This window comes from Anolis carolinensis, unplaced genomic scaffold (assembly GCF_035594765.1).
Source record: "Anolis carolinensis isolate JA03-04 unplaced genomic scaffold, rAnoCar3.1.pri scaffold_21, whole genome shotgun sequence".
Classification (NCBI taxonomy): Eukaryota; Metazoa; Chordata; class Lepidosauria; order Squamata; family Dactyloidae; genus Anolis; species Anolis carolinensis.
In genome coordinates, this window is record NW_026943831.1 from 856144 (window position 1) to 869252 (window position 13109).

Sequence of the window (13109 nt, forward strand, 5' to 3'; positions counted from 1 at the left end):
AAGAGTCTCCTTGTGGAGAGAAAAGCAGTGAGAACTGTCAGAGTAAGTGCAGCGCAGCAGTAGTTGAATGGAATCAGTGGAACTTCTTTGGATCAGACTTATAAGGTACAGTAGAGTCTCACTTATCCAACATAAACGGGCCGGCAGAACGTTGAATAAGCGAACATGTTGGATAATAAGGAGAGATGAAGGAGAAGCCTATTAAACATCAAATTAGGTTATGATTTTACAAATTAAGCACCAAAACATCATGTTATACAACAAATTTGACAGAAAAAGTAGTTCAATATGCAGTAATGCTACGCAGTTAATTACTGTATTTATGAATTTAGCACCAAAAAATCACGATATATTGAAAACATTGACTACAAAAATGCGTTGGATAATCCAGAACGTTAGATAAGCGAATGTTGGATAAGTGAGACTCTACTGTACTAGAGCACATCTTCTTCTTTCTTTCTTTCCTGCACTCACATGTCCTGACTGTACATTTTCTGTTACCTCTTGATTTATTTACTTAGTTGTTACTTTACCTTTCGGTGTTCCATTATTAGCCTTCTTTTGTGTACTCATCTCAAGTTCATTACCTGATGTAACTTTCTTAGGTGTTTCAGACTCAGCTTTAACTAAATGCTGTTTCTCACTTGAAACAACGTCTCTAGCTTTCTGAAAACCATGCAGTTGTTCTGTATTCGAATGAATTTCCTTCTAGTCACTAGGTCTTTCGAAATAAGCCATTCTGGATGATGCAATCAGTATGCAATACAGACAAGACACAAATTTCATTTAAACACCATCAATACACAAATCCCACATTAACAAGAACACCTTTTCACCCAGCACCACAACAGATTCTAGCAGTTCTAACTACAAATGTCTATTGAAGAAGCAGGTCAAAAGGGGGAAAAGGCATTTCCAAAAGGGACCAGCAGAACAGGGAATAATACAAAACAACACAAAATAGAAATAATCCAAAAATGCCAAAGTACAAAAAGTACAGCAGTACTTGAAATATAAATCCATAAACAAGAAAGCAACAACTTTTCCAAGGTAAACCCTTCAAAGAAACCAAGGCATGAACCAGAACAGGAAACTTAAGGATATTTGAATCATGAACTTGAGAGCAGAGACAGGAGAGCCTTCCCTATGGCAACGTTGTCTTGTCTGAGAGGTGTGAAGCCCACACTCCTTAATTAAAGCCTGACCAAGTATCCATAAGATCATGCTGAACACATCGGGGCTTCATAGTCTTCTCACAGATTCTCTCAGAGCGTCTAATTAGTCTATTTTTCACTCCTTCCATTCTCAAGCCTAATCTAGCTTCTCGTGAAAACTCCCCGTCTGAGGATGCCTGCCATAGATGTGGGCAAAACATTAGGAGATAATACTTCTGGACCATGGCCATACAGCCCGGAAAACACACAACAACCCAGCCCCCCATCATCCGAAGGCCGTTTCCCAAGGGACCTGCAAGTTTCACTTTCTCCTGTTGCTTGGGAACGAGTACAGGAATCCAAAATATTGGCTTCATCTGGTTGCATTCCCTTCTAATGCTGACAGACCCGTCACTTCGCAACCCATCAAATCCCTGTCCTCTGAAATGTCAGAAAAAACCTCAGCTGCATCTGAGCTACAACAAGCGAGATATTAATATGAACAACATGGGGCCGCCGCATTCTGAGGTCACTATTTAGTCCACTTGTAGCAGTTCTTGGGAAGAGAAGATCTTCCTAAGGTTGAGGTGGAAACTCTTCTCTTACCAAGTCTCTGGAGCTGCAGAAAGCAGGCTCCCTCCATCCCACACACAATGCCGTTCCTCTAGATCAGGGGTCCCCAAACTAAGGCCCGGGGGCCGGATGCGGCCCTCCGAGGTCATTTACCTGGCCCCCGCCCTCAGTTTTATAATATAATATATTGTATATACATATCATATTGATAATAATATTATAATGTAGTACAATAGAACACTAATAATAATACCATATAATAATATTAATTATATACTCTATCTATATATATAAAAGGGTAATGAAATTTCGGCCTAGGACAAAACAAGAAAACTACACATCCCAGAAACACTAAACTTGGCAGCACAACCCCTCATCCATGCCTCTACGTTCATACAACAAAAAGCTCCAGCTACTCCAGAAGACGGCCAGGCTTTGAGACTGCAAAGCTATTCACTGCTATTCCACCTGGCCAACAAAGGACTGCCATAAGCCACAGCAACGTGTGGCCGGGCAAAGCTAGTATTACATATAATATTACTAATAATATTACAGTATAGTGGTATAGTTCAATATAGTAATAGCTAATGCTAATATTGTGCTATGCTAATAATATAATATATTGTGTGTACATATAATTTGTAAGCCACTCTGAGTCCCCTTTGGGGTGAGAAGGGTGTGATACAAATGTAGTAAATAAATGCAGTAAATAAATAATAAATAAATTTTAGACTTAGGCTCGCCCAAAGTCTGAAATGACTTGAAGGCACACAACAACAACAACAACAACAACAACAACCCTAATTAACTTGACTATCTCATTGGCCAGAAGCAGGACTACACTTCCCATTGAAATCCTGATAAATGTATGTTGGTTAAAAAATTTATTTTTAAATATTGTATTGTTCTTTCATCGTTCTTGTTGTTGTTGTTGTTGTTTTTGCACTACAAATAAGACATGTGCAGTATGCATCGGAATTTGTTTGAATTTTTTTTTCCAAATGATAATCTGGCCCCTCAACAGTCTGAAGGATTGTGGACCGGCCCTTGGCTTAAAAAGTTTGAGGACCCCTGCTCTAGATGCTCAAACAGAGCAATGACCTCCCTTCTTCTCAACCTCCTCTTCCTTCTCCAAGCTGACCATCCCCTGTTAGCTGCTCCTCAGAGATTGGTGGTTTCCAGCCATTTGACCATTTCAGTGGCCCTTCTCTGGACCCTTCCACCTTGGCCACCTCCTCCTTGAATTGCTTTGCCCAGAACTGGACACAGGGTTATTATTCCAGGTGAAGAGTTCTGACCAAAGCAGAAGACTATGATTTCCTCGATAAAGACACCCATCACCATCTCAGAAGACCCTGAGGATGAAGCCTCCCAACTGCCTGTTCTCTGCCGCTATCTCTTCTGCAGCTGAGGATATTAATTTGCTGTTTGACAGTCAGTCTGCTGCCACGTTGCATTTTAATATAATTTTGAATGTCATTCTGATGGCTTTTAATACCATTTTGAATTTATTATCATTACTCGTATGATCAGCTCCTGCCCACCTTTTTACGACTTTGTTTTTATCTGGCTGTTTTCAACTGAACCACTTCACACACCACAAGAAGAGGAAAGGATGGGAAAGGAAGCCACAGAGAGCCTGCCCCAAGGGTACTCACAAGTGGAACTTCTCGTCCCAAATGGGGTTCAGGTTCCCGAAGATGGTCTTGGTCCTCTTCTTGGTCTTGCCCACCTGCACCGTCACGTAGGGGTCGCTGGAGCCCGTCTTGTCCTTGGCCTGCAGGCCCTGAGCACACACCACTGCCCAAGGCGGGAAGAGCGGCATTTCAGCCCAAGTGCCCGCAGAGACCACTCCCGCCCCAGCTCTGCCCCCCAGACCCCGCCCACCCCACTCCCACCCCAGTTGGGCCCCCCCGTCGCTCGCCCACTCACCGGTGATGGTGATCTTGGCCGACCACTTGGAGGTGCCGTCCAGGACGCTCTGCTTGACCGTCTTCATCTGCTGGGCGTGGGTGGTCTTGCTCTCGCTGAAGACGTCCCGGATCAGGTCAAAGATCTCCGGCTTGTTCCTCTCCCGGATCTTCATGCGGTCCTTCATGGCCATGATGATGTTCTGCGTGCGGTCCTCCGCCCCGTGCTTCGAACTCTTCTCGGCCGCTCCTTAGAAAGACACAGAGAGGCTCTTGAGGAGGACCTGACCCTGAGGTCCACCAACCATTGGATGGAAAACTGCTGGTGACTTTCTCTGCTGTGCCATAGAGAGGGTCCTAACCCTTTGCTACTGCGTATAGTTTCCCTATTGCACGGAGGAAGATAGGAAGGCGCTCCAGAGGGTGACCATTACTGGTTGAACCCTTTCTCCCCTCTTTGGAAGAAGTCTATAATTCCTGCTGCCTCAAGAAAGCTGAGAATATTCTTAAGGATCCATTCGGGGTGAGAAGGGTGGGGCACAAATGTGGGAAATAAATAAATAAGCCTGAGCCAACAGTGTGATGCAGCAACTAAGAAAACCAACGTGATTTTTGACCGTGGTGGCGCAATGGGTTAAACCCTTCTGCTGAAGGTTGGCAGCTCGGATCCGCAGAACGGGGTGAGCTCCCACTGTTAGCCCTAGCTTCTGCCAAATGTTCAAAAACATGCAAATGTGAGTAGATAAATAGGTACCGCTTTGGCGGGAAAAGGCATAAGATTCTCCATGCAGTCATGCCGGCCACACAACCAGAAGGTGTCTATGAACAATGCAGGTTCCTCGGCTTGGAAATGGAGACAAACACCTCTCCCAGAGCCAGAGATGAGTACAGTCTCGGAGCCGGAAATGAAAGGAGAAGCCTTTGCCTTTGTCTGTGTATTTCTGTCTCATCGTATGTCATTACAATAAGGCATTGAATGTTTGCCTGTGTCTGTTTATTATATGCTATAATCCACTCTGAGTCCCCTTGGGGAGGAGAGTTTAATATAAAAAAGTGTTGTTGTTGTTACATCAGGAAGTTCTTCCTGACAGTTAGCTGGAAACTCTTATCATGGCATTTGAATCTGTTGTTCCAGTGTGTCATGGTCTCCAGAGCAGCAGGAAACAAGTTTGGCCCTTCCTTTCTTCCTCCCTCCCTCCCCAATGGGACATCCTTCCCAATGTTTGAACCTGTCTCTCACGTCCCTTCTCTCAGCTCTCTTTCCTCCAAGATACACATGCCCTTTGGCTCCCTCAGCTGCTCCTCAGGGGGATTCAGGGCTTCCCGACCCTGGACCCTTTGTGTCCCCTTTCTCTGGACACCTTCCATCCTGTCCTTCTCCTTCTTGAGTCTGCCCAGAACTGGACATATGAGGGTGGGTCTAAAAGTTTTGCCTCCAGTGTCATAAAAATGATATGAAGGAACATGTAAGAGCAGAAGTTGCTCCAGATCATGGCCTGAACTGTCCTCTGGGCAAAACATTGTCACCATCCATTTGTACACATTTGCGCCACCATGAAACCCAGGCATCAAAACCATTTTGGAGAAATTCAGGGTCTTGCTTCGTGACCCATAATTTCAAAGCTGTTTTAACGTCATTCAAGTCATTGAATCTGCAACCATGCAGGTTGTCTTTCAGAGGTCCAAACAGGTAAAAGGTTAAATGACTTGAATGACGATACAATCATGAGTCACAAAGACCTTGAATTTCTCCAAAATGGTTTTGATGCCTGGATCAAACGATGGTGCAAATGTGTACAAATGGATGGTGATGGTGTTTTGCCCAGAGGACAGTTCAGGCCGCGATCTAGAGCAACTTCTGCTCTTATATGTTCATTGTGCGATTTTTATGACAAAGGAGGCAAAACTTTTTGACCCACCCTCGTATTACAACAGCTATCCACAAAGTAGGTTACGTTTTGAAATTGAAAATGAACAAAGTATAGAAGAAAACATTTACCATATGCAGTTGAAAGCCACAGCCAATTACCACTTCTCAACATAGTCCCCATTCAAATCTAGGCACTCATAGAGTTGAATGAGCTTTGCAAATCCTTCCCCACTAAATTCTGCCGCTTGCACCCTCAACCACTTGTTTCCAACAATGGGGGCGTGGCTGGCAATGCAGTTTTTTGGCGACGCTGCGCAGCTGCAATAAGGGCTGACCGGCTGGTTGAGGAAGCAAGTGGCAGAATTTAGTGGGGAAGGAGTTGCAAAGCTCCTTCATCGCTATGGTAAGTGCCTAGATTTGAATGGCGACTACATGAGATGTGGTATTTGGGTGTGGTTTTCAACTGCCCATGGTAAATGTTTTCTCCTATACTTTTTGAGGACGCAAGCGGCAGTGTTTTGTGGGGAAGGAGTTGCCAAGCTCATTCATCGCTATGGTAAGTGCCTAGATTTGAATGGCAACTATGTGAGATGTGGTATTTGGGTGTGGCTTTCAACTGCATATAGTAAATGTTTTCTCCTATACTTTTTGAGGACGCAAGCGGCAGTGTTTTGTGGGGAAGGAGTTGCCAAGCTCATTCATCGCTATGGCAAGTGTCTAGATTTGAATGGCGACTATGTTGAGAAGTGGTATTTGGGTGTGGCTTTCAACTGCATATGGTAAATGTTTTCTCCTATGCTTTGTTCATTTTAAATTCCAAAACGTAACCTACTTTGTGGATAGCCCTCATATTATTCCAGGGGAGGAGGCCTGGCTAAAGAAGAAGAGCTTGGAACTGGGGCTTCCCTCCCTCCATCTGGACACTAGATGGGTGCCCATGGATAATGCCTAGAATCGTACTGGCATTTTGAGCTGCTTCTTGGAACATGAACCTGATCCCAATATAGTGTGCAGCCATCTGAAACAGCCGCAGAAGAGTCCGAAGGGAACGCCATGCATTTTGCATAATAGTGATTGAGATGCACCAAAGAAGGAGCACCGGAAGCGGGGATGCCCTCCACGCCAGCCCCCCCGAAATCCTTCTCCTCCTCCTTTACAGACGTCATGGAGAAAGACCCGTCTCCCCCCAAACACGCTGACGGAGTAGATGGAGGACATCTGCTAGGTGGGAGGGAGGCGCCTGCAAAGGATTTGTTCTCGGAGCCCAAAATAGGTCTGCCTGGGATTGCAAACCAAGCCCCCCCCCTCGTTCCTCCTGACAAAACTGGCACTCCGAGGACGGGCGTTCATCACCGTCACCGTCATTGTCAGAGTCGCCTGCCTCGGCATCCAGTGCCAAAACGGGGGAGAATCTCCCAGTGGCACCGAGCCACGCGTTCCTTCCCGGGGCCTCTTCCAAAGGAGCGGAATCCGAGGAGAGCGAGCCACGAGTCTCTCTCCAAGTGAGCGCATGGCTGCCTTCCAGGGATGTGGCGGGCGGCACATCTCCCTTTCAGGAAGGCCCCCAACAAACCCCCCACCCTCGATGTCTCCCAAAGGAAAATGTGAGATGTGGGTTGGACAACGCTCCTGGGGGGGGGGGGGGGAGTTGGCTGGCTGGCCAAAGCCAAAGTGACCAGAGGAGGGGGCTCTCTCCTGGGCCTGCCCGGCCGATTCCACATCTTCACCTGTGACTTGGATGCCAGAATGGGAGGCATGAGGATCACATCTGCAGGTGGGAACAAATGGGAGGGAGGACGGATCGGGATCCAAAAGGCAAGTGGGAGAGACAAATGGCCAAAACAAACAAAGGGAGAAATGGACAATACAACAATCTGGCAATGAAAATGAAATGCACAGATAGAGGATGAAGGGGACCTGCCTAGAAAACAGTTCGTGCAAAAGGGATGTAGGAATCTTAGAAGGCCACAAACTGAACGTGAGACAACAGTGTGATGACGATGATGATGATGATGATGATGATGACCATGTTTATTTATACCCCACCTTTTCTCTCCACAAGGAGACTAGTTTCTAGGGAAGCCATTATATATACATATACATAGAGGGTATGGGCAAACTTCAACCCTCCAAGTGTTTTGGACTTCAACTCCCACAATTCCTTACAGCCGGTAGACTTAGGAATTGTGGGAGTTGAAGTCCAAAACACCTGAAGGCCACATGACTAGAAGGTGTCTATGGACAACGCAGGCTCCTCGGCTTGAAAATGAAGAAGAGCGCCTCCCTCAGAGCCAGAGATGAGCAGCGCCTCCAGAGCCGGAAATGAAAGGAGAAGCCTTTGTCTGTGTGTTTGTGTCTCACTGTATGCCATTACTATAACAAGACACTAAATGTTTGCCTGTGTCTGTCTATATGCTGTAATCTGCTCTGAGTCCCCTCAGATTGCATCACTGGCATCACTGGGGTGTTGTGTAGCCGGGTTACAGCAGCATTTTCTCCTGACATTTCACCAGCGGAGCCTGCACAACCTGGAAACCACACAACACCCCTGCAAGGTTTGTATTTCTGTGGCCGTGGATGCTGTGCTGCAGAACAGGTGCTGCGCTCACTCCTCCACAAAGCGGCTAAAAGTGTCCGTGTCCTTCACTTGGCAAGAAGCGTTCTGAAAAAGAAGGGGAGGGGGCTGTGGGGCCTGCCGTGGGAACCGGGCTCCCGGCCTTCCCCACTCCAAGTCATGCTCCAGACACAAGGCGGCCCATCGGCTCACACCGCTTGACCCTAAGACACCGCAGTTCAAGAAGGAGATGGACAAGCTGGAAGGCGTCCAGAGAAGGGTCAACAAAAAGGCCAGAGGTCTGGAAGCCATGGGTCCCTGCGGGGGCTGCAGGGGATGTTTGTCTTGGAGGACAGAAGGGGACCTGACAGTCTTGTTTATATCTTTGGAAGGAGGTCACATTGAGGAGGAAAGGGCAAGAGGGTGTTAAGCTGATGGAGACACTACGACAAGAGCAATGAATTTAAATTGCAGGCAAAGAGATTCCATCCAATGCATTATGAGCAGCCATGGGCAAACTTGGGCCTGCCATGTTGTAGTTCAGCCTTTGATTGTGTCTGCACCAAAGGTCAGTGGGGATTCTGGACCGGCAGGCTAACCTGATGTTGCTGGGGATTCTGGGCCTGCAGACTAGCAGGAGAGTCCGTCAGCAAGAGATTTTAAGTCCTGAAATTTAGCAGTCCCTGTCTGAAGGCCACATTCCAGAAAGGGAGTTCATTAGGGAAGCAAGGTCAGAGGCAGAGATGAGCTCAGAGGAGGAGCGTCCAGGCTCTCAGTCTAATGAGTGGTTAGATAGGAGATTTACATTTCGTCAACACAGGGCAGCTCAACAGAATTTGCGAAGGTCAAGACGCTTGTTAGCCAAAGAGTCCTTATCAGTTTCTTAGGGGAGAAGGCATGATTTTCTATCTATACTAGCAAAACCAGAAGGCTTTTTTGCCAGTCTGGTCAATGTTGTTGTTTGAGGATACATCTCTTGCCAAGTCAAGCCTTCTAAGGGCTTTCTAGTCCTCCATCCAGCTGTCTGCCAATGCACACCAACCTTGTGAGGTAGGGGTCCCTCCCTTTATCGTGTCAACATCAATGGCTGTTTAGAAAGTTGGACGTGCCTTATACACACACACATCTGTTGTAGTTCAGCCTTTGGTTGTACCTGCACCTGATGTCAGTGGGGATTCTGGACCTACAAACTGGGGGTTCTGGGCCTGCAGACCAACAGGAGAGTCAGTAAAAGATTTTAAACCCTGAAACTGAGCAGTCTCTGTCTGAAGGCCATTCCAGAAAGGCAGTTTGCTAGGGAAGCAAGGTCAGAGGCAGAGATGAGCTCAGAGGTGGACAGTCAGGTGCTCAGTCTAATGAGCAGTTAGATAGGAGATTTACATTTCGTCAACACAGGGCAGCTCAACGGAGTTTACAAAGGTCAAGACCAGTGTTTCTCAACCTGTGGGTCTCCCGGTGTTGAGACCTACAACTCCCAGAAATCCCAGCCAGTTTACCAGCTGTTAGGATTTCTGGGAGTTGGAAGGCCAAAACATCTGGGGACCCACAGGTTGAGAACCACTGGTCAAGACACTTGTTAGCCAAAAAGTCCTTATCAGTTTCTCAGGGGAGAAGGCATAGTTTTCTGCCGATATTAGCAAGACCACAAGACTTTTTTCACCAGTCTGGTCAACGTTGGTTTTTGAGGATACATCTCTTGTCACGTCAAGCCTGCTAAGGGCTTTCTAGTTCCATGTTTCCTGAGCTCATGTTCCATGCTTCCAAGTTTAAAGATGTTTCCTGAATCTCATGTTGTGGATTCATTCCTAGGTTTTGATGCTAGTTGTTGTGACTCAGCCTTTGTGTGACTCTGATGAGGATTCTGGGATGCAGTTTCAAGATGATGGGATTCAGGTTCAGGATGAGTTTCAAGATGACTGATGGCAATTATGGGAGTCAGGTGCAGGATGTCCCTGCTGTGGGAGATGAGGAGCAGGGAGGCTTTCCCATGGGAAGAAATGATGTTGTTTATGATCATGGTTTTCAGATGCAAGAAGCAGAAAGGGAGAGTAGCTTCCAGCCTGATAACACTAACAAGCCCTGTAGCCTTGAAAGCGAAAGCAATGAGGCCACGTCTCTAGATCAGGACCGTCGTTTGGCATTTCGGGGATTGCGTAGAAGCCTCAGAATAGCAAATAAGAGGGAGGGCAAAGGGCAAAGAAATGCCTTCATGTCATGCTATTAAAACAATCTGCTGAGAGGGAAATCTTCGTCAAAGCAATTCCTCGCTTGAATCAAGAACTAAGTCTGCTTTCCTGCTTGGATGTATCTTTGTTTTTGGGACTTTGGCTTTCTTTTAAGGACCTTGCTTTATGCCTAATGTTTCCATGGATTTGTCCTTACAGTCTTGCTTTTGTAACTATCTTTTGGAACTGAACTTCTGACTTTTATGAACTATCTTTTCCTTATTTCCTAATAAACTACAAAAGACTATGATCTGTGTGCAGCCTGGTGTCTTTAGCAAGGTGAGGCTAACCTGAGGTGCAACACTAGTCTTGTATTTTTGAATTCTGTGGACTATTTCTGACCTGTTGACTATTCTATTCTATTTTGCTGACCTGCTTTTCATATCTGCTTTGCTATTTCACTCTGGACTGGAGTGTGGTGTTAAGTAAGAGGTGCTTCTAAGCCTTGGAGTACACCATTCCAGGTGTTTTGGGCTCCAACACCCACCATTCCTAACAGCCTCAGGACCCTTCCTTTTGCCCCTCCGCCGCTTAAGCGGCGGAGGGGCAAAAGGAAAGGGCCTGAGGCTGTTAGGAATGGTGGGAGTTGGAGTCCAAAACATCTGGGAGGGCCGAAGTTTGCTCATGGCTGATTAAGAAGAACCAGCCACGGGGGGATCCTTACTTTGCAAGCAGTCCGCGTTGAGCAGGTCCTGGCACTTCTCGTGGCACTTGACCCCGCACTCGGTGCAGCGCATGCCTTGCCGGGCGATGCCCCACAGCAGCCCCTCGCACTCATAGCAGTAGGTCGGGGTGGTGGCCGTCCAGACCTCGAAGTTGTGGGGCGTCGTGCACGAGATGGGGTAGATCAGGGCCTGCAGGGTCTTCCGGTAGACGTGGGATTTCTGGAAAGGGAGGAGGAAAGCTGGCATGGGAACTGTGGCACTTTCTGGCGCTTTGTTCCACCTCCGCTTCTGCCGCACCTGTTCCCATAAGTAATTGATCGTGCCCCCCACTCACACACACCCCATTGTTCCTGTAATGGCTTTCTGTGGGAGTGCACGTTTTGTGCTTTTCAAAGACGTTCCTCCCCAGCCTTTTAGAATAAAGGTCAATGCACTTTGTCCAGGGCTCAATGGACCCCAGGACCCTCGTCCACCTGTCCCACCCCCCTCCCCCCATTACTGACCGTCACCCCCTCCTTACCAACTCCTCATCCTTGAGGGACGTTCGGGTGGCCATCGCAGAGGTGATTCCGGCCTTCCGAGACTGGACCAGCGACTGGAAACGACAGGAGCCACAGTTATTTAGGGCATAGACCAAGAAGAGGCCTGCAGACCGGGAATGGGGGGTCTGGGGTCTTGGTCAACAGCCCCTCCCCCCCAGGACCAGAAACCCTGTGTTCTTGGAAGGTGTATTGACCGGCCATCCCTTCCCCATGAAGCCAACTCTAGGCCCAAAGTGTAGTCACGATGTTCTACAACTGAACTATGTGAGATGCCGGCCAAGATGGTCAGCCAAGGCCAGATTGCAGAATGCCAATCCACCTCTGCTGTGTCTTCCTGGATGGACACCTTCCATGTAGACCAAGCATGGGCAAACTTTGGCCCTCCCTCCAGGTGTTTTGGGCTTCAACTCCCACAACTTGTTTTATGACTGAAATAACAGGTTGCATTTTTTATTAAGTCATAATTTGTTTTTATATGCTGGGTTATCAATTTTGGGTAATAATAATTATAATAATAATAACTTTATTCTTGTATCCCACCCCATCTCCCCAGGGGGTGGCTCACATGGGGACCAGGCCCAACAATATACAATAAAATACAACAAAATACAACAATATAAAATACGTATCAATCACAGCAAATTAATATTTTTTATGATTTTATCGCTGTATTTTAATATGTCTTTACCAATGTTTTTGCTATTTTTATGTTAATGTTTATTCTCATTTGCACGTGGTTTTTGCTGTTTGATGTGTTTTATGTTCCTTATTGTATTTGCTTGGGCTTTCGCCCCATGTACGCCGCCCCGAGTCCCTTCGGGAAGATGGAGGCGGGGTATAAGAATAAAGATTTATTTTATTAATTTTTATTTACATCAAAAAGTATTAAAAACACACATATTATTGGTGTATTGTTGTTGAGTTCGGGCATTGAATGTTTGCCTTTTATGCTTGGAATCTGCCCTGAGTCCCTCTGGGGAAATAGAGAGGGCAGAATATAAATAAAGAATTATTATTGTTGTTGTTATTATTATTATTATTCCTAACAGCCTCCACCCCCTTCCCTTTTCCCCTGAGCCACTTAAGTGGAAAAGTAAAGGGAAAAAGAAGGGGCCTGATGCTGTTAGGAATGGTGGGAGTTGGAGTCCAAAACACCTGGAGGGAGGGAAAGCCCAGGTGGGCCCATGCCTGATGCAGATGGCCACCCTCCATCCAAGGGCCCAAGATAATCCTGCCTCTTGCCTTGAGGAGCAATGCCAGGCATATCCCGAAGTAACCTCTTGAGGGGCAGCAACCAGTGATAGCGACAGTCGGGAAACCCTTCTCCCCATTCCTCACCCCCTTGATGCTGTGGGTGGGAAGGCCAGGGAGTGGCCTCTCCATGCATCTCTAGGTCATCCTTGGGCCCTTCTGACCCACCTACTGACCACTGTCCCCCTGTTCCCATGCCATTGCTCCACCTGCTTCCCACGGCTCTCTCTCCTTCCTGCCTGCATCCCACCAGCCCCACATTCACCCCCATCCACTTTCTTAGCTGGAAAACCCCATTGGACTGGACCCAGCATCCATCATGTGGGGCCCCACGCATGGACACACAGGCAGGAGCATGTGATGGG

General features: G+C 47.1%; 1 protein-coding gene across 1 annotated transcript in view; it reads right to left on the minus strand.

Moving 5' to 3' along the window:
- Nucleotides 1-13109, minus strand: part of LOC100565343 (uncharacterized) — a 290729-nt gene that overhangs the window by 84366 nt on the left and 193254 nt on the right. The window contains exons 15-18 of the mRNA XM_062966504.1: nucleotides 11472-11546; nucleotides 10951-11170; nucleotides 3660-3887; nucleotides 3386-3527 (exon numbers count right to left, since the gene is read on the minus strand). Coding sequence (XP_062822574.1) covers nucleotides 3386-3527; nucleotides 3660-3887; nucleotides 10951-11170; nucleotides 11472-11546 — 665 coding nt within the window. The remainder of the gene's footprint in view (nucleotides 1-3385; nucleotides 3528-3659; nucleotides 3888-10950; nucleotides 11171-11471; nucleotides 11547-13109) is intronic.